The sequence below is a fragment of the Cebus imitator genome, unplaced genomic scaffold (assembly GCF_001604975.1).
Source record: "Cebus imitator isolate Cc_AM_T3 unplaced genomic scaffold, Cebus_imitator-1.0 Scaffold221, whole genome shotgun sequence".
Taxonomy (NCBI): Eukaryota; Metazoa; Chordata; class Mammalia; order Primates; family Cebidae; genus Cebus; species Cebus imitator.
The window spans coordinates 986,883-1,011,901 of record NW_016107536.1 but is presented as its reverse complement, the minus strand read 5'-3'; the positions used below and the strand labels follow the sequence as shown (position 1 = coordinate 1,011,901).

The 25,019-nt window shown below is 54.6% G+C and overlaps 1 protein-coding gene across 2 annotated transcripts; it reads right to left on the bottom strand.

The window, feature by feature from the left end:
• Positions 1–1,337: 1,337 nt before the first annotated feature.
• RHOBTB2 (Rho related BTB domain containing 2) lies at positions 1,338–25,019 on the bottom strand. Of its 2 annotated transcripts, none has more exons than XM_017549729.2 (10): positions 24,924–25,019; positions 14,716–14,917; positions 13,927–14,030; positions 13,259–13,444; positions 11,653–12,671; positions 11,288–11,406; positions 8,718–8,868; positions 4,981–5,069; positions 4,045–4,150; positions 1,338–2,586 (listed from the first exon to the last, which is right to left on the bottom strand). In XM_017549729.2, the coding sequence occupies exons 1-10, from the start codon at positions 24,977–24,979 to the stop codon at positions 2,369–2,371; spliced, it is 2,250 nt and encodes a 749-aa protein (XP_017405218.2). In that variant the 5' UTR covers positions 24,980–25,019; the 3' UTR covers positions 1,338–2,368. The 2 variants fall into 2 exon arrangements, with proteins under 2 accessions (XP_017405218.2, XP_017405220.1); XM_017549731.2 differs by lacking the exon at positions 24,924–25,019 and adding an exon at positions 19,202–19,729.

Sequence of the window (25,019 nt, the reverse complement as noted above, 5' to 3'; positions counted from 1 at the left end):
CTGGGGACAGGGGCACCACAGCTGGCCTGGTTCACCCACAGCCTCCCAGGAGGGTTCTCCTGGGTGCCTGGCTCCTGCATCTATCTCTGACAGTTCTCAGGGAAGGGGTGGTGGGTCCCTGAGGGGTGAGCCAGGCCTGTTTCTCAGGGAGTCCGGTGGTCACCCTCCTGTGGCTTCCTGCAGCCCTGGGCCACCTTCACTTTCTCTGCCCTGGCATTCCCTGCATCCCATCAGTGGACCCAGGTTGCCCAGCCCTGCAGGCACCTGGGAGATCCATTTCCCACTCTCCTTGTCCTGGAGGACCCGCTCTCCCTCTCGCCCACGGCTCCCGGGAGGCCCAGAGGGGAGGAGGTGGGGCTGCTCTGGGCTCCCCTCTTGCTTCCCTGGTGCCCAGCCCCTGGGCTCCTGAGCCTCACTTGGAGCCCTGGGCTGAGCGGAACTGCAGGGAGGCCGAGCAGCCTGTAGAGGGCAGCACGCGCACGGCTTCGCAGCCAGCCGCCCTGGAGCACGTGGAGGGGAGGCAGCCACAGCCCTGGAGGATCCTGGGCCTGGACAACATGGCTTCCCCCAGGGCTAGAGCCGCTTGTCCTCCCACTGCCTGCTCTCTCTCGATGAGGATTTAACTTTGTTTCGGGTTCGCTCAACACCAGGCCTAACCAGCGTTTTCCCGGAGCCCAGCCCAGAGCCAAGCCCTCTCAGCCAGAACATCTCTCACAGGTGAGGCAACTCCTGAACTCGAGCCCGCAGCCCCACGGACTCCACTTTTACACCTAAAGGGTGGTGAAATTTGGGTTTGGATTAGAAAACGGAAAGGGCCCAGCGTTTGTGGCCACAATTGTGGCCCAGCGTTTGCCCCATGGGGGCCGGGAGCTACTGTTCAACCCCCTCCATTCCTCCAGCCCCGCCCTCGTCCTCTCTGGATGAACCTGGCTCTCCCTCCTGCCCCATTCCCCCTCCTCTCCTTCCCTTTATCCCACCCGGCACTAAGAAGGCTAGGTCCTTTATTTTCGCTAGGCAGACTGCTGGACCCCAGGGCCACGCCCCTTTCCCTGACCTCCGGCCCCTACTGCAGCCCCCCGAAAACACCCACCAGAAGCATCCTGTGGGGTGGTCCTTTGAGGGCAAGGAGGGGAGCCTGCAGTCTCCAGACAGGCAAAAGCAAACGTCCGGTGCCATCTGAGTCCTGAAACCAAACCCCTCCTTGCCGCCAGCCTCGGCCCCTCCATCACCAGCCGGCTGGAGGCCAGGCCCCCGTGCTGCGCTGGGAGCCAGCTGGCAGGGTCAGGGCCTCCGCCGTCAGAGTAGTGCCGAGTCCCTTACTGAAAGGCATTGGCGTCGATTCTGCAACCTCTATCTTCACCTCCTCATCATGGGGGCCTCTGTTTAGAGAAATGTGAGCTAGGCAGGGGCTTTTTCTGATTTTCATTCTTTGGGGGGTATAGAGGACAGAGTGTTTGTTGGTGATTTTTTGTTTCGGTTTCAGTCTGGTTCTTGTTTGCTTTTGTTTTTTGCTAATTCTGCCCCACCCTATAAAAAGCAGTGGCCCCCAGAGGCCGGGGAGGGCCCTGAGGAGCTCGGGTCGCTGTGCACTGGTTCCCACTTCCTTCTCCACCTGTCCCAGCTGCTTCCTTTGGTTCCCATCTCCGAATCTGAGGGTAGGAGGGGTGAGGGAGAAGTTTCTTGTTGCACCAAGAGGTGCTGCTTCCAGGCCTGGAGCTCAGAACGACCTCTGTCCCCCTGATCAGGCCTGTGCTACCACAGCCCCCTGGGAGGGAGGGATGCTGGCGGGATGCAGGCCTTTTCACTCCTGGCCTTTGGCAGCTGCACCCCAGGATGTAGAAGCCTTGAGTTGGGCTCTGAAGGCTCCATTTCTACCCTGACTTCTCCAGTGGGGATTTGAGTAGGCTCCGTGTGGAAATGCCCACAAAACAATTTTAACACTCAAGTCCATCAGTGGAAAAACATGGCCAGCAGGGGCAGGATCACTTCTGCTTGCTGGGAGGGGGCTGCCTCTCTGGCCAGAGCAGTGGCCAAGACACACGGGGAAGCCGTCGAGGCTGGGAAGCTTCCCCTTTGACTCAAGGGCTCTCGAACTCAGAGATAAAATGCCAGAGCGCTTGCTCCTCCCAGCAGTTGACTCCCGTCCTGCTTTGAGTCTGGGGACCTCTGCAGGTGGTTCCCGTTCTGCTCCACAGGGCTCTGCTCCCCTCTGGCTGAGCCACAGTGGCTGGTGAGGACAGCTCCACCCTCTGGGTCCTGGTTACAGGGGCCCCTGGTCCCTGTAAGGTGGATGGGGTGATGCAGAAGAGCAGAGGGGCGAGGGCGGATGGGGACAACAGCAGCAGGGTTAGAAGAGGGTAGCGGCGTCTCAGACCACAGCCGAGGAGGAAGACGGGGATGAAGAGGAGGCTGCCGAGGAGGACGGGGAGGACGGACTGTTCCAGAACAGCCACCGCCGCTTAGGCTGCCGCTTGAGGTGGAGGTAGTCCTCCTTCTCGCGCTCCTTCCGTGCCCGCTGGTAGTGATCTTCCTCCTTCAGGTACCACACGGGCGGCCACCGGTGCTTCTCGAAATACTCCTGGTTTTCTGGAGCAGAGAGCAGCGTGGCTTAGTTAGAAAGGAGGCACAGGGACAAGAGGACTGTGGGACACCAGCCCCACCCCGCCACGAGGCCTGCAGCAGGCCCCAGCCCAGCCCCCAACACATCCCCAACACGTGAGCCCCCGAGACAAGCTAAATGCTCAAAGAGCGGGGCTGAAAGTCAGCACTGGGAAGCCCTTCTGGCTGTGTTTCTTCCCAAAGACAGTAGGGCGATCTAAACCGGGGCTTCCTGAGCGTTGTGGGTAAAACGACTGAGATGAAGGGTAAAGGAGAAGGGGTCAACAAATGTCGGAGGAGACACTCGGCGTGGTTAGGGGATGAGAGTGGGAGTTTCTGGCCAGAGCTGAGGTTCCCAGGGGGAGATGGAGTCAGGCCACAGCAGGACACAGCATCAGAGCAGAGGAACGCTGGCCTTATTCTGCAGGGTGTGGGGAGCCGCAGAAGGTTTGGAACCAGGGAGTGATGCTATTGGACCTGAGCCTTAGAAAGAAAATGCTAGGCTGGGTGCGGTGGCTCACGCCTGTAATCCCAACACTGGGAGGCCAAGGGGGGCGGATTGCCTGAGGGCAGGAGTTTGAGACCAGCCTGGGCAACATGGTGAAACCCCGTCTCTGGTAAAATACAAAAAAAATTAGCCAGGCGTGGTGCTGCACGCCTGTAATCCCAGGTACTTTGGAGGCTGAAGCACAAGAAGTGCTTGAACCCAGGAAGTGGAGGTTGCAGTGAGCCAAGACTGCGCCACTGCACTCCAGCCTAGGCAACAGAGCAATGCTGTCTCAGAAAATTAAAAAAAAAAGTGTTTTAATAGTGAAAAGGAGGAGATATCAGAGGTGGAAGACTTGGCAGCATGGAGCAAAAACGTGGCAGCAGGGTGGAGGGTCACGGCAGAGTGGAGGAAGCCCGAAGAGGACCCCATGGAGTGGCAGACCCCTCAGGGAGGCCAGGGACACCTTCCTGGAGCCTGTGCAGTTCCTGTTGAGCTCTAGGGCCTGAGAAATTAATCAGGAAGAGACAGAAGGCCTCAGAGGATGTCCAGACCTAGGTGGTCCAAGCTGTGGCCTGTGCCCATTCCTGGGTTGTACAATCAATTTAGTGGGCCATGAAAAAAACATATATATTTTCCTATATGTGTCCTGGGTCACAAGAGGAAATGTATTTCTTATTATGGTGTTCTGTCCAGAAAAGTCTGAAATCTGCCAGCTCTACTCCAGTGTCCTCTTCATTCCTCTGAGAATGAGAAGCCCAGAGAGGCAGGGTGAGTGCCCTCCAGGCCAGTGCTTTTCCTGGGGCCCTTCGGCTTGGCTGGAGGCTCCTTCGCAGGCTACTCCCCGCCCCAAGGTCAAGGGTCATCACCGCAGCCTCCCAGTCCCTGGGTTATGTGGGAGCTGTGGAACCCCAAGGGGAGAGCAGCAGGCGCTGCCAGGCCTGGCCCCGGATGCTCACCTGGGGACATGGCCTTCATGTCTCGGGGGAACTTGCGGCACACGTTGTTGTAGTTGGTGCAGATGTGGTGGAGACACCAGTCAGCCAGCTGGTATGCACAGTGGAACTGGGGACAGGAGGGAAGGGTATCTGCACTGAAATCTCCAGGGGAGAGGGTCTGCAGACACCTCCAGCTGCCTTTAGCGCTAAAGCCTGCGGTATTAGAGCGCCCACGCCAGAGGCAAGGCCACACAAAACCGAGGATGCTGCTGCCTCAGGCTCCTTGGCACGACTGCCAGCACAGCCATCCCTCGCCTCTGTTCTGCCCGCTCCCAGCATCCTCGCTGCAGACACCCAGAGCCCCACGTGGTGGCTTCATACTGTGTCTGCCCTCCTCAGATCTTACGCCACGTGACTTCCCTCTCCTCCCCAACCGGGACCAAGGCAGCGTGCACCGAGGCGCTGACAGTGAGCAGAGGGAGCTACTTTCCCAGGGGTGTCTGCAAGCCCTGCGTGAGCCGGGCTATCACCCCACACACTAATCTTTGGTGGCTGAATTTCTGGCACTGTGAGGGCCAGTGTGGGAGATTTTGCTTGTCTGTTTGGTTAAGGGAGTGGGCAGTTAATTTCAGATGGAGAGTCCTCAGTCCCCCTTAAATGACCTCAGGCAGGCAGCAATCATATGTAAGCCTGAGCCTGGGGTTCCCTCCCCGGCTCTACTGCTGCCTAAAGCCTCATCCCTTCCCTGCTTGGCCAGCTCCCCTCCGGGTACATCAAGGTTCCCCAGCTGCTTCCTGGCACGGAGGGGACATGGGCTCCGCACAGTCAAGGAGTCCAGTCCGATGATAGGTTTCCCACATCGACCGCCTTCCAGCCTTCCCGCCTTCCCACTCACAGCCAATGGGAGGCAGAGTATGGTACTGAGGCTGCCGTAGATTCCCTTCCCTGCCGTGATACCTGAGCCAGCTCCAGGAACACAAGGACGTCCCCATCGATGTCCACCATCATCTGGGTTGCTTCCATCAGCCCGGTCACTGTGTACTGCTCTGTGACACACATGGCCATCAATCAGCTGAAGAAGCACATGACAGGACCTGCGTTCACCCTCCCCCTGTTCCTCTCCCTCCCAGCTCACTGCAGGGCAAGGAAAACCAGGACCCCAGCAAGTCCCAATAGGGCAGGAAAGGCCCCAGGCTATGAAGTCTGCTGCCACCGGGAATGCCAGGGATGAAAGCAAGACCTTCTCAACAGGCTGGGTTAGGAAGAGTAAGTGGGACATTAGGATCATCCAAGAGGATCTTTCAAACTACGAATGTCCGACGACATAATCTGATAGAGATAGGGTCAAAGTTCCCAATAGAACCAGCCACTGATATACAAAGGCGAGCGTGGGAAACCTCGTGCCTGGTGATCAAAGAAAAAGGCTGAGAACTGTTAGAACTAGAAGTTACCTCTAGTTGTTTGTTTTAATTTAAATTTTGTAACAAGTTGTGTACTAAGCTTGCATTTAAGTTAAAATATTTATATTGAAGAAATAAACACCCTTGGTTATGAATTTTATTTAGAAGTATCAGTATAAACTCATGAGTTATCTTATCCTTAAAAAGATCAGGCCAGGTGCAGTGGCTCATGCCTATAATCCCAGCACTTGGGGAGGCTGAGGAGGGCAAATCACAAGGTCAGGAGTTTGAGACCAGTCTGGCCAATATAGTGAAACCCCGTCTCTACTAAAAATACAAAAAAATTAGCCGGGTGTTGTGGTGTATGCCTGTAATCCCAGCTACTTGGGAGGCTGAGGCAGGAGAATCGCATGAACCTGGGGGAGCGAGGACTTCCTGAAGAAATGGCTGATTCCAGGTCTGGGGCATAGAATGTTCAAGAGGAACCCAGAACATCCCATCATTCCAAATAGAGAGGAAGTCCAGAGACTCTGGAGCCAAGACAAAGAGTGTATGTAGGATTTGAGCTTCAGTGACGATAACTGCAATTAATTGAAACCAATCAAGTATGTTCAAATCTAAGAGAGATCAAAATAATACTTAGAAAACAAACAACTGGCTGGCGTGGTGGCTCATGCCTATACTCCCAGCACTTTGGGAGGCCAAGGTGGGCAGATCATTTGAGGTCAGGAGTTCGAGAACAGCCTGGCCAACATGGTGAAACCCCACCTCACCTAAAACTACAAAAATTAGCTGGGAGTGATGGCATGCGCCTGTAGTCCCAGCCACCCAGGAGGCTGAGGCAAGAGAATTGCTTGAACCCGGGAGTAAGCCAGTATCGTGCCACTAAACTCCAGCCTGAGCAACAAAGTAAGACACTGTGTCTAAATAAATAAATAAATAAATATTAGCTGATTGTGGTGGTGCCTATAATCCCAGTTACCTGGGAGGCTGAGGCAAGAGAATTGCTTGAACCCGGGAGTAAGCCAGTATCGTGCCACTAAACTCCAGCCTGAGCAACAAAGTAAGACACTGTGTCTAAATAAATAAATAAATAAATATTAGCTGATTGTGGTGAGGCATGCCCATAGTCCAAGCTACTTGGGAAGCTGAGTCGGGAAGATCACTTGAACCTAGGAATTCGAGGCTGCAGTGAACTATGATCAGACCACTGTATTCCAGTCTGGGCAACAGAGCAAGATCCTGTCTCTAAAAAAATATAATCACAGTAATAATTCAGTAAGCTGAACATATGTTTCATGTGCTTTTATGTATTTGCATTCTACTGAACAATAACACGTTTTCCACTTGAATTAATGGCTTCACAGGAAGCATTTTTTTTTTTTAATAATTTTTTTTTCTTTTTTTAAAGATGGGATCTCACCATGATGGCCAGGTCTTGACCTCCTGACCTCAGGTGATCCACACACCTCAGCCTCCTAAAGTGCTAGGATTACAGGCGTGAGCCACCACGCCTGGCCAGGAAGCATATCACCAATTATACAAAACTTGGCATCTTCCACTGATCCTTAGCAAGGCAGATATATACACTTTTGTATATGTTTCCTAGAGTGTATAGACAATTTCATGAAAAGTTTCTTAACATTATCTCAATAAACCTTTCCATGCAGCGGTCCAGTTTGGCATTTTTAATGACTACCATGTAACTGCCCGTGTGTGCTTAACCAAGGGTTTGGCTGTGACTTGCTTCCAATTGCCTGCCATGACAACATGAACTTCTAGAAATACCTTTATGCATTTTTCCCCTTTGGGTCATTTTTCTGGAGGTGGTCTTTTAAAAGTGGAATTATTCCATCTAAGAATCTGAAGTTTTATGTGCTCTGGGAAGACCACACCATTTTTTCATGGACAGCAAGAAAAGATACACTGTTGTAGCTGGGATCTTTCGAAGCCTCTCTTGCTACCTGCCCCAAAGTCCCCTTTACCCCCTTTTGGGGACCCTGGACTCCATCTGCGGGCTCAGCTCTTAATCTCCTGGTTCTGATCAATGATTTCTGCCTTCTTCCCATAACCCAGCCCCACCTTATTCATTTTTCATCTTAGGATTGCTGTTTTCTCTCATATCTGAGCCCCAATCTTCATCATCTGCCTAGATAGACCCCAGCAGCTGTGACACTGGGCCCTTCCCTGAACCTCAACTCAATATGTGAGGATCTGCTCTCTGCCCCCCGACCTATGCAAGAATATTAACCTCGGCATCAGTGTGACCACTGGTACCCATGTCACCACCACTAGCTCAAACAAGAGCCGGCTGCCTGCCTGGGTCCAGGTCTCCGGCCCCAGGCTTCCTTCACCCCGCGGACACCACTTCTCTCCCCTGGGCCTTTGGACCCAGACTGCCTGCCACTGGCTCTCCCCCACGCCTCAGTTCTTGCACCACCTCAGAGAGCCCCTGGGATTGGTCCATGCAAAAAGCTGAGCTCTGGCTCACGCAATCTGTTCAAGGACTAAGGAGTGGCAGGGATGTTTGTGTGCTGTTTCTGGAAGGAGGAAGAGAAGGTGATGTCAAGGGTAGGGAAAGAAGAAAAAAGGCAAAAGAAGGAGAAGAAGAAAAATGAACAAAAGGAGAACCACAGGGTAAAAATGTGGGAATTGTGTTCTTTTTTGACTTCTTAAGCTTGTCCAAGTGAAGCCAAGCTGAGAACATAAAGCAAGATCATGTTCCATTTTTGTTTGTTTGTTTTGAGATGCAGTTTTGCTCTGTCCCCCAGGCTGGAGTGCAGTGGTACAAACTCGGCTCACTGCAACCTCTGCCTCTGGGTTTCAAGCAAGTCTCCTGCCTCAGCCTCCCGAGTAGCTGGGATTACAGGTGCCTGCCACCAAACATGGCTAATTTTTGTATTTTTAGGAGAGACGGGGTTTCACCATGTTGGCTAGGCTGGTCTTGAACTCCTGGCTTCAAGTGATCTGCCCACCTCGGCCTCCCAAAGTGCTGGGCTTACAGGTGTGAGCCACTGAGCCCAACCTCATGTTCCATTTTGTTGGGCTGAAATCGCCTTTGGAGAGAGCCCCTCAGGTGACCCCATCAAGCATCCCCTGTACACACCGTTCTTCACTCTGTCTCCTCATCCAGAACTCTGTGCCTGTCAACAGATTCCATTTGATGTAAGCTTAGTCCCTTGGACATGAGCTAGTCCCCCAGGAGGAGAGAGGTGAGAGGAGAACATAACATCACCCCTTGGGGTTTCCCTGACCTCCCCTCCAGGGAGGTCCCCAAGCGCTCCGCTTAGTTACCTGTGAGAGCAACCAGGTGTGGCAGGCAGAGGCGGTTGGCTAGGATGATGAGCTTCATGTCGTCCAGGTCAGGGCTGGACGTGAACATGCCCGTGTAGAGGTATTCCAGCACGGCCCGCATGCAGCTCTTGCTTGTGTAGGGAAACACCACCTGGGTGGGAAGGAGTGACATCACAGCAATGAGGTCCTGCTTAGCAGGAGAGGAAATCAGCCCTGAGAAACTCAAGAGCTCTGGGCTGCATGCTGGGGCTCCCCTAGACGGGAAGCCTTCCCTATGCTGCGTGTGTATCGCTGAGAAGACCCCCAACACCTGGCCCCTAGAGCGACAACCTGTGCCAAGCCCCAGTTCACTGACAGCACCAGAGAACAGGACTCTACTGTCATTTCTGTGTTTATTTTTAGAAATGGAGTCTCGTTATGCCATCCAGGCTGGTCTTGAACTCCTGGTCTCAAGCATTCCTCCTGCCTCAGCCTCCTCTGTAGCCAGGACTATAGGCACAAGCCATGGCATCCAGCTTCTAAACTCTTCCAAAGGGACCTGGATACTCACTGGCATGCTTTGGAAGCCACTCTGGCTTGCGGGATGCTTGAAGAAGGCCTTCTGGTCACCTCAACCTACACCTCAGCCCCTCCCTTCCCTGTAGCAAGCAGAAACGAGATACAGAATAAGAAGGACCCACAGCAGCTGACTTCTTTCTGTCTGCTCAGAGCAGCTGCTTCAGGCCTCCGGGATCTCTTGAGAGCAGTGCTGCAAGAAACTGCTTTCTCATCAGTTGCAAGGCTCTCCAGGCTGTGCTGGGAATTGGCTAGAGCCTTAAAAGCTGGCGTCTACATTACCGAGAAGTGCCCGGGACTGGCAGGCCCCTGGGGCTGGTGAGAGCTCCTAGTCTCACATTTTGTGTATCCAAATCCTACTCCTACTCCAGAGACCGACTCCCATTCCCAGTGCTTCCACTTAGTCTTCCTTAAGTACTTCCTTCCCAGAAATCTTAGAAAATGCACATTCCACATCACGGGATGCCATGCAGCCTCGTTCTGGGTTCTGTTTTTCATTCAGGCATTTGGTGAGCACTTCCTAAGACACTGGCGCTGAGGGGGTATTTGGTAGAAGGAAAAAGACCCAGTCCCTGAACTCAGAAGCAGTTACGGAACAGTAGGAAAAACTGTGGATGTTCAGAACTCCACGCGCCTGTGCGAAGCAGAACCTCCCTAACTACAAGGTTCCAGTACACTCAGGATGGACAGCTGAGGTCCAGGAACTCAGAGTACACCAAGGGCTACCGCCCGGGCTACTCTGCTTGGAATGGAAAAGAGAACAAACCCAAGAGAATATATCTAAGGACACACAGGGGATCCCTCTATCCCCAAGTCTCCAGTCTAGGTGCCTGAGAAAGTGGTGGTACCGTGAGAGCTGGAGGGGCACTGATTAGAGGGGCAGGCGACTCTATGAAGTATTCCCTCCTTCCTTTCTCCCTCCCTCTCTCCCTCCCTCCTTCCTTTCTCCCTCCCTCTCTCCCTCCCTCTCTCCCTCCTTCCTTCCTTCCTTCCTTCCTTTTTTTTCCATAGAGACAGGGTCCATGTTTCCAGGCAGGTCTCAAATTCCTACTGAAGCAGCCCTCTCACCTCCGCCCCTCAAAGTGTTGGGATTACAGGTGTGAGCACTGCCCAGGCCTAGTCTCTTTATTTTGAGGCTTTGACAACTAAAGCTTGCTGGCCCTATAGGGCTCCCCCAGGGCTGGCCAGGTCCTAGAGATAGTGAAGGACTTGCCTACCAATGTGCCTTTCATAAGCAAACCAACCAATCCAGAACCCGAAGCCCACTACTTCCCCTGCCCTAATCCCCTAGAGCCAGGAGACAGACAATAGCAATAGCCCCAGGCCCCAGAGCCTGCTAAATGTATTCAAACCAGCCAATCCTAAACTGCTCAACCTGCCTGGCCCATTCTCCCAGGGAAACCCTCTGCCTCCTAACTGACCCCAGAGCTTCCCTGGTGGCGTGGCATGCCCGTCTTCTTGGGATCTGTGCGTAACAAGCTGTCTTAATGACAGCCATCTGCAGATCTGGTGGCCTCCCCTCATCTCAATAATCATGAAACCTACCTTTTAAAACAGTGCTGGATTCAGCCTGGGACACGCTGAGTTTTTCTAGTGGTTTCAGGTGTGTCAGGGAGGCCATAAGGTACAATGTAAAGAGCCAAGGAATGGGAGTCCCAAGTTCAAGTCCTAACTCTACTTCCAACTTCACACAAGCTACTTAACTTCTCAGGGCCTCCTGCAATTTCCTAGGTGTACGGTAGGAGTGGCGCACATGTAAGTCGCATGTGAATTCAAGGAGATAATATACCAAAAGTGCTTTCTCAACTAGCTGGTTGAGGTGTTAGTGTAATTCCCTCTCCTGGTGCACCGTGTCATCCTTAGCTCCAGGAACCACCTCATAAACCTGTCGGCCCCTCACCCTGTGGTTAGCACACAGTCAACGATACAGAAAGCACCCTGAATGGCAGTGCCTCAGATGTAAACAGTACCAGTGTCTCACTCCTTCCTCCCCCTCTTTGTGTCCTCAGCCTTACCTCCCGGGTGGAGCTCTCCACAAATGGCCCCCCAAACATGGCAGCCATCCAATCACAGCTGGAAATCAGTAGGGGCTTGTGGGCACTGATGGTGCCATCATCCAGGATGAAGGTCACATCTGTCCAGAAGAAGCATCACAGGAGGGCCGGTGAAAGAAGGTGGGATAATGAGCCCCCAGGGAAGCCATGGAGTCTTCTCCTGAACCCAGAAGATTCGGGACACAGAACAACCCCACTCCCAGCCGGGGAAGACCAGGCTTTGAAAGCACGGCAGCCGCAGCTCCAGGATACCAGGAGCTGAGACCGACAGGCAATACTAATGGGACCAACGCAGAACCCCCTTGCCTTCCAAGCACGTTCCATACCTGAGAAGGTGCCTTTTGCCAAGCACTCCTTAACCCGGTTGGTCCGGCGGACATGGAAGGCCTTGGTGATCTCCTGGTTCATGAAGGCCTCATTGTTGAGAATATTGGCCACCATCATGCGCAGATCAAAGACCTCGAGCAGCTCGGCGATGTGGGCGATATGCATGAGGTCACGCTCGTTCTCGTCCAGCTCCCCCGTGTACAGGTACTTGAGGACGGCCCGGAAGGGCCCCGGCTGGATGGAGTTGTCCATCTTCACCACCACCATCAGCCGGGATTTGTAGGTAAGAGGATCTTCTGCCATCTCTTCCTGGATGCTCACAAAAGCTCGGCTCCAGGAAGAGAGCACACGACCCCTGCCCGGCAGGTACCCTGTCCCGTTGCCCCGTAAGATCCCGTCGCTGGTGGAGGCACGGAGGCCGGCGGGACCGGAGTCCCCGGCCTCGTCCATGCTTTCGCACACGTCAAAGCTGGCTGCCCGGAGCAGAAAGTCTCGCCCGTGGTGATGGTGGTGGTGGTGGTGGTGTTGATCAGGGTGGCCCTGGTGGTCCTCTGGGTGGGCACCCCCTGGCCCCGAGGTGCCCCCCAGCTCCCCCTCACTCAGGTCCATGAGGAACAGGTCATAGAACTTGGAGGAAGAGGTGGAGAGGTAGATCTTGTGGGCAAAGATGCGCACCCGCTCCTGCAGCACCAGGATGACGTCCGCGCAGAGCGGGTCCTCCAGGAGGTGGGCGGGGCACTCCTCGCTGCTGGAGGGTGGGTCGGGCACCACGATGATGGGGGGCGGCGGCTTGGGGGGCAGGAAGGGTGCCTGCAGCAGAGGCCGCTGCACATTACGGAGGTGGGACTTCCAGAATTGCAGGTGGCGGCGGGAGATGAGGGCAGCTCGGATGGCATTGTCAAAGACGTCCTTGATGCCGAACTGGGCCACCACGCTGGTCTCATAGTATGGGATGCCCAGCTCCTTGGCCACCTCCCGACCTTTCTCTGGGGGCAGGATTTCATTGGGCTTGATGGGCCTGGTAGGTTCAGGAAGGGAAACAAAGCTTGCGTTGGGGGTGGAGGGAGGCCGCCTGTTCTTCTGCAGGCTGGAGGGACCCCACTCAGGATCTGGCTGCTGGTCCCCACCCACTCCTGCCCTGCTCTGTCTGGCCAAATCCCATCAAGCTCCTTCAAAGTCCACCCAAACCCTTCTTCTTCCAGGAAGCTTTCCCTAACTATGCCAGGCCCCAGTGAGCTCTCCAGTGCAAAGCTGTGACAGCACTGCTTCTTTGGCAATTAGCAGGCAATGCTTCCTATGGGTATTTAACATGCTCACATAGTTACTTTATCTCCCAGCAAAATTATAAGACTTTTTCATGCAAATATCACCTCTTCCTCTCTGTCTTTCCTCATGGTTCTTTATATAGCACTGCCCACACCAGAGGTGTGCAACAGGTATATGAAATGAATGAATGAATGAATGAGTGTGCTTGTTGACTCCCGATGCAAGCTTGCTCCAAATGGAGGGAGAGATATGAGGCTCAGTGAAACTCCCCCATGGCTGAGCAGGGAGCCATGGTGAGGCACCCTCCTGGTTTGTCTCCTTGGTACCAGCACCCCCTACCTTGCCAAGGGTCGCCTGGCCCTGTTGACAGCCTCCAGGTCAGCGTAGCGCAGGTCCAACTGGCAGCCCACCAAGATGACAGGTGCTCGGGGGCAGAAGTGCTTGATTTCTGGGTACCACATGGTCTTGACATGGTGGAGGGAATTGGGGTTGGCAATGGAGAAGCACAGAACCACCACATCGGATCTGCGGGCGGGGTGGGGGGAGAGTAAGGTGACAGGCAGAGAAGCAAACTGTAGCTTACCTGGTCCAGGAACATCAGCTCCACCCCAGCCTGTAGAGTCCCACACCTGGCTTAGGTATCTGCTCACGTGTTCTTACACAAAACGTGAAATAACTACCTCCAATTTATGTGGCATTTTAGAGCTTAAGACTTGTTTTGGACCCACAGCAATCTTGTGAGTTGGAAGGCAGTTTTTACCACTTCACAGTTGAGAAACATCATCTCAGAGCTACTAGGCACAGAGCTGGAACTCAATCCAGGCTTCCTGATTCCTGGCCCAGGCTCCCTTTGCTGCCCCAGGCTGCCCCAGCCCAAGGAGGCTCTGCCAGAGCTGTTTTCTCCACTCCTTCCTCCCAGCTGAAATTTCAGAGGTGCTCAGTTCCTGGGGAAAGCAGGAAAAACCCACCCTGTTGGTTCTCTGTAGGCAGCCAGAGGCCTTCCCTACCTCCCATAAGCAAAGCGACGGTCTTTGTGGTGGTCTCCAAAGGTGTCCCAGAGGCGCAGGGAGACGCTGACATCATCTACCACATCTCGGGAGCGTTCCAGCACCTGGGGACAGGGGAGGAAGAGTGGGACTCGAAGACAGCAGTTTTGGGGCCCTCTGTGTGTCAGCTCAGGATGGGCGCCAGCTGACCCCTGGGGGTCCCAGACAGCACCAGGGATGGAGGGACAGGGCTAGCATCACCCACTGTGCACTTTGCACAATAATTTCATCCATGGGAAATCTCTGTAGAATCAATAACAAGGGTGGCCTCCAAGCCAATCAGGAGTGGAAGAGACCCTAAGAGGGTGGAAGAGACCCTAAGGGACTACTATGGGTGTGGAAGGGGCCTCTTCGGGAGCTGACCCTTGTTCCCGGCTTTCCCTGCAAACTGCATGTTTGTGAGCCTCTGGCCTTTTGCTCTCAGCTGCCGGCTTCTTTGCTCCTCTCAGCTCGTATCTCTCCCAGGCCCCAGCCCCTTAGTGCTCCCCATTACTTAGGGCTGTGATTACATACAGTGCATTACCCCAGACAAGGCTGGGGTCCCAGGCACCAGCTCAGTCCCTGAAAACACAACCAGCCAGAGATGCATCCCTGGGGTGGGCTTGGCTCAAACCTCTCTCCAGGGGCTCCTTCCTCTTCAGCTGCTCCCACCCCACTCCATCCCACCCCTAGAGGGCTCTTGTGAGCTCTGGAGACACCAAGTCCAGACCCATGGAGGGGATCCCCAGCCAGGTAGCCCTGCAGCCTTACCTCCTGGCACACACGATATTGGTCGATGGCCCACACTGTGGGCACGTGCGTGGCCAGCAGCTGGTACTGGGTGAGGGTGGCATTGCAAGCGCGGGCACAGATGAGCCTGGTCTTGCCCACGGCGTTGTCCCCCACCACAACGCACTTGATGGTCTCTACGTTTGGCCTTTCATAATCCATGTCAGAATCCATTAAACGGGACCTGAAGGAGAGGAGGGAGGCAGTCAGGATGGCGTGGCATGCCAGCTCGCCATGGGCCAGGGCCAGCACCTGCAGCGTTCAGCCAGGCTGCCTCCACTGCAAGCCCCACAGCTGAGAGAAGGAAGAAGGAATGGGCAACGTTCAGGGCAAGAGCTCCGTGGGGACCCAAAAGGCCAGAAGCCCATTCAGGCAGAGAGGAGCAGTGCCAACAGATGGGCCACTTGTCTTCCTGCTGCCTCCATCCTCCAGCTGTGCGTCTGGATGGAGGAGACCTGCGCAAGATCCCCAGCGGAGCCCGCCCAGGCCCTGCCCCGTCCCTTCTGCTCTCCAGAGAGGGCAGCTCACTCATCATCTGCTCTCCTCCTCCTTTCCCGGCAGGGCAGTGGCAGCGGAACAACAAACAGCTGAGAGAAGCAGAGTGGCCAGGTCCCCACCCTTTCACAGCATGCCTGAGGGCAGGGCACTTTAAAATTTAATGGGCTTGTCAGAGCTGGGCAGCGGCTCTCCTGGCCTCCACCCTTTCCCTCACCCTCTCTGGTGGTGTATTTCCAAGCCCTAGCCTGCCTAAGTGCATCCTTCAACCCCAGCTCCCTTTATAGAGATGCAAGAATTTTCCCTCCCAACCGCCCGGAGATAGGGCCGTTTCTGGACACACCTGACCAGCCCAGGGGCCTCCCCTCCTCTACCTGGGTCTGTCCTGTTGCCTGTGTATCATGCTCAGTCACGGGTCCAGCTTTGAGATGGGGGTGAGGGGAACCACAGGCCTGTGATGATACAGTCAGTGGCCAGTGGGCCTCTCCTTCCCCTACATGGGGCTATCCTCCCAGCACCCTGTCCTCAGCCTCAGAGCGAGTGAGAGCCACCTCCACCCTCTTCTGCCCTTCCCATTCCTGGGGAGGACAATTCTTGGGCTGAAGATCTCAGGCAGCTGGCACTCCTGGGTGATGATCACTGAGCTGGCTACATGGGTGATGGGGTCGCCAGGAATCAAAGGATCAGAAACTTGAGCCTGAACTTCCGGGCAAATGCTTGTCTCAGTTGCCTTCAATGCTGAGCAGAGAGGAAGTGGCTTGTCCACCCACAGAGAGGGATGGCTTGAATGAACAAACAGAAGGCCCTTCTGTAGTCAAATGTCATGTTGGTGTTTAAAAAGCTGTCGCCAGGAGGCCCTAGGTTCAGCATCCACCCTCCTAGGCTTAGGGAGCAGGGGCAGGCCCGGCGTTATTAGGAAGCTTGGTTTCTCCAGCATCATCCGCCCGCCCCACTCACATTCCCCGTGTGCATGAAAGTCGTCTGGGGGGCTTTAGCAGCCCAGAGTCATCCCTCCTAGGCCAGGGAAGGCTGAGATCTGAGTCCTGGAGGCTGCCCAGGCACCCTGGCTGCTAAGCCATCCAGTCCAGAGCCAGGCCACCAGCAGCAACAGAGAGGTTCCACTCCTGCTGGGCTGTAACTGGATGCCATCATGCAGGGATGCAGACCGAAATATCCAAGTAACGATAGCAACTGCGATTCTCGCAAGTGGATGCATCTCAGCAAACTAAGCAAAAAGTGCAGCAAGGACTTCTCAATGAGACAGCCTCCTGCTCCTTCTTGGAATGTTACAGGATCTGGATCCTTCAACGAGAGGTCTCCATGCAGTGCCCTTGGGGTCTCCAGGGCAACTGCATCGTCCCTTCCCTCTCCTCACCCTCCTCCAGCAGAGAACTATTTTTTGTTTTTGTTTTGAGGTGGAGTTTTGCTCTTGTCGCCCAGGCTGGAGTGCAGTGGTGCGATCTCGACTCAGTGAAGCCTCCACCTCCCGGGTTCAAGCGATTCTCCTGCCTCAGCCTCCCAACTAACTGGGATTACAGGTGTGTGCCACTATGCCGGCTAATTTTGTATTTTTGGTAGAGATGGGGTTTCACCATGTTGGCCAGGCTGCTCTCGAACTCCCAACCTCAAATAATCCACTCGTCTTGGCCTCCCAAAGTGCCGGGATTTCAGGTGTGAGCCACCACGCCTGGCCCAGAGAACTGTTATTCTAACCACAGGCTTCCTCCTCCCAGTTCTCTCTCCTGAGCTGAAGACCCAGAACCCCACTTTGACAGTTCCTGGTCTCAAGCTGAGGGATGTGCTGGTGCCAGGAGGTGGCATCTGGGCTGTGGTTTCTGTTTTGTCAAGTGGATACCAAAACAGATAGAATCCCAAATACAAAATACGTGCAGCTGGAGGATAAAGATTAACACCCAACCGCTAAAAGAACTTCTTCTTCAAGTTGCAGTTCCAGCAGCACATAGGCCCGTAGACAGAAGCAGGGGGAATGAGGGGCATAATGGAGGGGGTGCCCGTTCTCAAATCCAGGGTCACCTTGACAGTGAGCATAATGCCAGGACACCGGCAGAGCAGTGCTGGGCCAAGTTCAGCTACTTTGAGGTGAAAGCACTGGTGCCCACCTTGTGCTGTGTCACCTCTAGGGCTAAGCAGGGATCAGCCAACCAACAAGTAGGAACGTGACAAACACCGTGCTGTGAGTTTAGACACCAGACCTGCTGGGTTGCCTCCCAAGCTTCGCAACCCCTTCCATCCACTCCCCAGCCCCCTCAGCCGTCCCCGGCTTGTTCTTCAGTGCTTCTCTGTTTGTATCATCTCACCCTTTCTACCCTGTCCCAACCGCCTGACTGGCAAACTATACTGTCCTGTCTAGGAAGGGGCAAGCCACTTCACTTTTGTGGGCATCAGTCTCCCCCTCTGGGAAATGGGTGTGAAGGCACTGGCAGACAGTCTCCTAAACCTTGGTTAATTTGTGCCAAGAGAGCCTGGGCTGATTTGTCTTCTTATGTAATGTGGTATTATATAATGCTAGATTGCATATCTATATGTGTAATTATATCTCTCTTTAAGATACAGACTGGCCCAATTCAGCCAGCAGAACTTAGTCTAATCAGGCCTGTCCTAAGTGAGGAGCCTGTCCTGGAGAGAGCGTGCCAATAGTAATACAGTTTTTGCCCCAGGATGTTGCTGATGTTGTATCGTTGCTGATACATGGTGATACAGCCCACTCGGTGAGCTTCTCAACTGCTCCTCTCCCTCTGGTACCCTCCCCTTCCATGCCTCCGGACTCCCTCACAATTGCCTCATGCCCACTCAATCAACCTCCATAACTATGACCTACTCACCACCCGGTCCTGGGCATCACAACCGCAAATTCACTCCTCTCCCATGATAATCACAGTCACTGGTATGTGTTCCCTCCATCCCTGTCCCATGATCCCTGTGCCCCTCTCCAAAAACAGCCTCCTGCCCACTGCTCTCCCAGCTCTTTTACTTGGTACAAGCCAAAACCCAAGGTGTGCTGAAATTAGCTACAAACCTCGTGCACTCCCATTCCCACCCCCACACCCCTACACACACTCTGCAGAGCTCAGAAAGGGCCCCTTTCCCTCCCACAGCTGATAGGAGGCTTGTTCATCTGTGGCTGCCCTAGTCTGGTTGTCAAGGAAACGAAAGAATTTCCCTGGGAGCCTGGCTTGTCTCCTAGCAACCAATATCCCACATCATCTTACAAAACGGTAAAGGGAGGAAAATCCTGAAAATGAAGGTAAAAATCAAGGGAGATGGATAGGAAGGGAGAAATGGAAGGAGAAGAACAAAGAGAGAGTGGACTCCGAATTCCGGGAGCCTCCCACGGGGGTCGCTGGCACTGCAAGGAGCCCCGCGCAGATCCAACAGAAAGCAAGGCCCAAAGGGACCCTGAATGGTCATATTAACAAAGGAATGCAAGCTTAAACACAGGATAAACCCCCTCAAACCTGAAATGCGGACACATCACCAAACACCGCCAAGGATCTCCCCAGTAGTTTCACTGAACTCAGTTTCACAGACTGCAACGGAGTTGAGTTCAAAGAACCAGCTCCAGAACCGCCTGCCACACACCCCAATTCCACTGTTGTTTGGATTTTGTTTTCGTAGCAGAATCACTTCCACCCCTCTGGACCGTTTTTTTTTTTTTTTTCCTGACACGCTGTTCTGCACACACACACAAAAGAAAAATTTAAAAAAAAATTTAAACACAGAGAAGGCGGAGGGGCGCGACACGCCGAGGCAATCAAATCATCTTCCGCTCCCTAGAAACACCCGGAAAGGGTTAGTCTCCAGACCCTCTGAACCCAGCAGCGGGAGCCAGAGCGCAGGGAGGAGCGGGGCCCAGGGGACATCGCGAGAGGCGCAGCAGGGCCGGGAGGGTGGCGCGGCGCGTCTGCGGGGTTGCTGGCCACCCTGCCATAACCGCAAGCGGCCATCTACTTACACCACTACATGTGACGGGGTGGCTTCTAGCGTGAGGAACACATCTCTTCCTGCTGAGCACGCTCATTTTAGTGAAATGTGGGGGGGTCCCTCCGCGCCTGCAAGTTGGGGCGACGCCGGCGCCGCCGCGCTGCTGCTGGGTTCCAGCCTCTGGGCCGGCTCGCGGCCGCTCAGAAACTCCGGCAGAGCAGCCCAGGCCGGACGTGGGCCCGGGAGCCGCCGCGCGCGCTGCACTGCAGCCGCTGCCCCTTCCGGATCAGCATCACCCCACGCCCCGGGCGCCCAATGTCACCGCGGCGCGCGGAGCCGAGCTGCGGAGGCTGCGGGCTGCGCGCAGGGGCGCCGGGAGAGGGGCGAGGCCGCCGCCTCTACGCGCCCGGGCCCGCGGCGAAGGCGCTGCCGCGAAGACGCCTGGCGCTGCAGTCCCGGGGACCGCTCGCGACCTCCTTTTTTCATTCACAAAAAAAGGAAAGAGGAAAAAAAAAAAAAGAAAAAACGGGAGGGTAAAAAAAGGGGAAGGAAAAAAAAAATCGCACCCGAGAGGACGGCCGTGACGGGCCCCGCCCACCGCCGCGCGCGGTTGGTGGAAAGCGTTCGGGGGGCCGGAGGCGAGGGGGTGGGTTGGGCGGGGAAAGAAGGGGATTGGACGTCCCGGAGACCCCGCCCCGCCGCTCAGGCCCGCCGCCCGCGCTCTTCCGCCCCTCCCGCAGGGACTCCGCGGGGAGGGTCTCGGCTCGCGGGTCCAGTGGCTCCCGTTCCTCCACCTGGCGAGGCTCAAAGTCTCCCTGGACGCCCACGGAGTTTTCCCCTTTCCTCCGGGAGGCGGGCAGGAACCTCTGAGAGGCATCCTAGTGCGCCCTGGAAGGGATGCAAGTTGGAGGAGAACGCGTGGTTGTAAACCCAGGCCCCCACCACTTGTCCACGGGTAGGCGACGGCAGGGGCAGACGGGGTGTGGGTGGGCAGGAAGAATGGCGTTTCCATACAAGCCTTCTGCTGCCTTGGAAATTTTCGTGGCATTTGAGAGCCCTCCTCTCTCCATGGCCCTTAATGAATTGTGGGTGGGTACCTGTACCACCTTACCTGTCTCCCACCGAGGTCTTCAGCCGGTCCCCACCTCCATCCCACCCCCCTCCTGTTGTCTCCTGGAGTTCAGTAACAGCTTCTGACCTCAGAAAGAAACACCATGGAGACAGTAGCCTTGACAATCGTCCCTAAGTCTTCTTTGGGTTCTCTGCCTCAATTTACCCCTCTGTAAAAATAGAGAGATTCTAAGATGTAACGTCTATAACCTGAGTGGTCCTTAGATGAAACTTCCCATATTCAAGGCTGCTTTTATCAGGATGATTTGTTTTTTCTTTTTTAGACGGAGTCTCCCTCTGTTGCCCAAGCCGGAGTGTGCAGTGGCACTATCTCAGCTCACTACAACCTTTGCCTCCTGGGTTCAAGCCATTCTGCCTCAGCCTCCTGAGTAGCTGGGACTACAGGTGCGTGCCACCTTGCCTGACTAATTTTTGTATTTTTAGTAGAGACAGGGTAACCACCTTGGCCAGGCCGGTCTCGAACTCCTGACCTCAGGTGATCCATCCTCCTCGGCCTCTCAAAGTACTGGGGTTACAGGTGTCAGCCACTGTGCCTGGCTAGGATGATCTTGAGTGTTAGTGTTACAGCAGTCATCCCAGTCTGGTTTGTTTCAGCTCTTTGTTACCTCTGGACAATTTTTAAAGCCCAGACTGGCATGCCGCCCACCTGAACCGCCTCCACCACTCCTCCATCTTGTGCTCTGAAAAATGCAAATCCACTCTAATATTAGTTTATGCAAAATATGATTAGGAAGAGAAATTTACTGCCAAAAGAAAGCTGAGTTAAAATGGAATTTTGTATGGTCTGAAGCATGCTTCTCATCTGTGAAAGCTATACTTGGAAGCTGTCCGTCAAGGTGTTTGTGATCAACCTACCTTACTACCTGGTGGATGTACAGGAAGTGCTCGGTTGGTGGAGGATGGGCTCCTACCTCTTTCTGAATCTACCCAGAGCTAGCCAAGAGGTTAACAATGACGGACGGTGCTACTTCTCATTTCTGGTTAGAATTCACCCTCCATAAACCAGAAAGTACTCATTGGAATACATATTTAGGAGAGAAACTAAACCATGCTCGCATATGTTCTTCCCCACATGTTTGGCATTGAAGAGCCTTACCCCATCTTCTGTGTGCCAAAGAGCCTCTGCACCAGAGAAAAACGTAATAAGAGCTCTCTGCATGGTGCCCACGGCAGGCCAGGGTCTCTCCCACGGACACCCTGTTCACTCCACCCACCTCTAGAGACCGGCTGAGTGCCAGATGCTGGTTTCATCACCTTTCACCTGTCCTGGCAGTAGGCATGGCCCCAGTGCAGCAAGGAGTAGGAAGACAGAACTCCCCTCCACCCTAAGTCATGAAGCAGGAGAGGGTGGCTACTCGGTGGCCTGTAAGCTGGAGCCAATGCCCTCTTTGCCTTTAGAGACAAAGCTAGCTCAGCCTGGAAACCTCAACGAGGCTGGGCTGTGCAAATTCCAAGGTATAGGGTTCGTTGGTAGGGGAAGATCTTGAACAAAGATGTGGGTGTCAAATGAAATTGCACCCCCACAGCCCCTGCCATGCTCACACTCAGTGAACTGTTTCAGGCAGAGATAGGAGCTTTGCTGGGGAGGTGGCCTCAATTCCCAGCCCTGCTTTTTGCACGCGATTCCCTCTTTCAGGTTTTCTTCAAAGGCCTTCCCCATCATTTTGCCTCTCAGGCTGTCGTGGTTGACGCCCCCTCAGTCCTCTCTTATCATCGGATTTCCTCCAAGTCCCCACCTCCTCCATCCAGTGCCCCTCAGCTCATACTCTACAGCCCCTTGTCACTGCTGAGCCGCCCCATCCATGTCCCACCTAGGCTGTCTGGGGACCTCCGCAGACCCCTCCATCAGGCCAGCCTGCAGGGAGCTCCAGTGGTTTGATATTCCCAGCTCAGATGGCAGCATTTCCCCCGCTGTACAAGGGAGCAGACCACCAGCAAGCTCCAGTCCTTGGTCTGTGCCCTAGTTGTGGCTAAAACCAGGCCTTCTTCCCAGCCAGCCCTGGCCAGGACTGCCCCGGGGCCTCCACTCCTGCTACTCAAGACAGCCTCCAGCCCCTGGCACCCCAGCCAAGGATCTGCCACATACCTAAATCTTTGCCCAGCCCTCCAATGCCAGATCCTAGAAAACAGGGCCATTCCCTGAGGCCAGGCTTCCCCACCAGCAAGCAAGGAGCTATTGGGGTCCTCTCCTGCCCATCCCTGTCCCCAGCTGTGAGCACCCGGCAGACAGCAGCATCCCAAAGCACAGGAAGCCACCCATTCCCCTCACTGCACCCTCCTACCCCCAGGTCCTGAGGAGTCCATTTTCCTTGATTCGGGTGACTTCTCAAGGCAGGCCTGGCGGGGAGAGAAAAGCTCCTGGCCTCTTTCTTTCTCTGCCTCCTCCATTCTGGTATATACACAGACACACACAAAGACACAGACACACACACCCCTCCCAGCCCTCTCTGCCCGTTTGCTGCACTTTGGAAACACTGGTGTGATTCCGAGGAGCAGTTCAGCCTGAGTGCTGACTTCCTCCATCGCTGGCTTGTGGACCCTCCATGCCAGCTTTCGCTGTTGGACCTGGCAATGTCCTGCCACATGCCTGGCCACGTGGCTGCAGCCCGAGGGCTTCCTGGCAGCATGGAGGTAGGTTCCATTCTACAATATCCTGCCCCTGCCTAAACCCCAGCATCTCTTCCCTCACCAAAGCCCTCTTGTGACCCCCCGCACAGTGACATAAACCCCTGGAATCTGTCCCCAAAAGGCACCCCCTCCATTCCTCCCCACACCACCTTCCTCCAGGCCGTCACGCAGCTGCTGCTTTCCTGAAGCCAGGCAGATGCCTGTCTGTGAACGGGAGGTTTATCTGGGGAAGGAGAAACCTCCGTCCTGACTCTTAGGAAAGCGTACATGCAGCAGGCTCCCCGGCCAGCCCCACCAGTGTTGCTCTTTCCGTGGCTCTGAAGGCCCCTCCCCAGTGCCAGCCCAGTCTACACAGACCCCCTGGCTCGGCCCCTCCTCTAACCTGAACCTTCCCTTTGCTTCCCAGGCAGCTTTACCCTTCAACACTTTGCAGGCTACTAACCGCACATTCATGGAACCCCTCTCCTGGAACACTGGAGCCTCTGCAGAGCCCACCCCGTGGGCCTTGTGACATGGGCTCCGCCTCCCACCCCCAGCCTTGTGCAGGCTGGGGCACGTGGTGTCCCTACCCTGCAGTTGGGGCAAAGTTCAGAACCAGCCTGAGCAAAAGTAGAGGCATTTCAAGACGCAGAGCCCCCGCAGTGTGAAGGAGCTGGAGCTGGAAAGCCTAGAGCCGCTCAGCCTCCCTGTCCAGGGCTTAAGGGATACCATCGGGTCCCCACAAGGAGACAGGAAGCTCCTGGGACTTTGTACAAGCGGTTCCCTCAGCCTGAACATTTTTTTTTTTTTTTCGAAATGGAGTCTCGCTCTGTAGCCCAGGCTGGAGTGCAGTGGCACAATATCAGCTCACTGTGACCTCCGCCTCCTGGGTTGAAGTGATTCTTCTGCCTCAGCCTCCCAAGTAGCTGAGACTACGAGTGTGTGCCACCATGCCTGGCTAACTTTTATATTTTTAGTAGAGACATAGTTTCACCATATTGGCCAGGATGGTCTCAAACTCCTAACCTCTGGTGATCCGCCTGCCGTGGCCTCTCAAAGTGCTGGGATTACAGGCGTGAGCCACCAGGCCCAGCCTACCCTTTCTATTTCTACTCCTTTCACCAGATAAATTCATACTCATCATTCAAGTGTCAGCCTAGATATCACTTCCTCCAGGAAGCCTTCCATGAATACTTTCTTACACCTGACAAAGTATACGTTTCCTATTGTGCTCCCCTAATAATACCAATCATACCACTCTATCATTGGGTTTTTCTCTGTCCTTGACCATACTGAGAATTCTCTGGGATTGGCAGGGGAGAGCTTTCCTAAGAGCCATCATGGAGGTGTCCCTTTCCCCAGTTAAGGCGCCTGCTCACAGCCCAGGAAGCAGCATGCTGATGCTGGTTTAGGCCAGGTGGGTGGCTTATGCCTGTCATCCCAGCACTTTGGGAGGCCGAGGTGGGAGAATAGTTTGAGCCCAGGAGTTGGAGACCAGTCTGGGCAATGTAATGAGACCCTGTCTCTATTTTAAAAAAAAAATTTTTTTTTAATTTTTTAAAAAAGATAATGCTTATTCAAAAGATATTTTTGACTTGGCACTGTGACTCACACCTGTAATCCCAGCTCTTTGGGAGGCAAAGGCGGGTGAATCACTTGAGGTCAGAAATTCATGACCATCCTGGCCAGCAAAGTGAAGTCCCCTCTCTACTGAAAATACAAAAATTAGCTGAGCGTGATGGCGTGTGCCTATAATCCCAGTTACTCTGGAGGCTGAAGCGGGAGACTAGCTTGAACCTGGGAGGTAGAGGTTGCTATGAGCTGAGATTGCACCACTGCACACCAGTGCAATGGCTGAAGAGTGAGACTCTGTCTCAACAACAACAAAAAGAGTATTTTTTATGCCAGTCTAGTGCCTGCAGTCTAGTGCTTCCACAGACATTTGGGAGATGCTCAATAAAAGCTCACGGTTGAATGAATGGGAAGAGAGAGGACGGCACACAGTAGCTACTCACATGCTTTCCGAAGGGGTCTTCCGGGGGCTGTCCTGCCCTTTCCTCCAGGCTTGCATTGCTCTGTGTTGGCTCCAGGCTTCTGGTTGGGAGGGACAG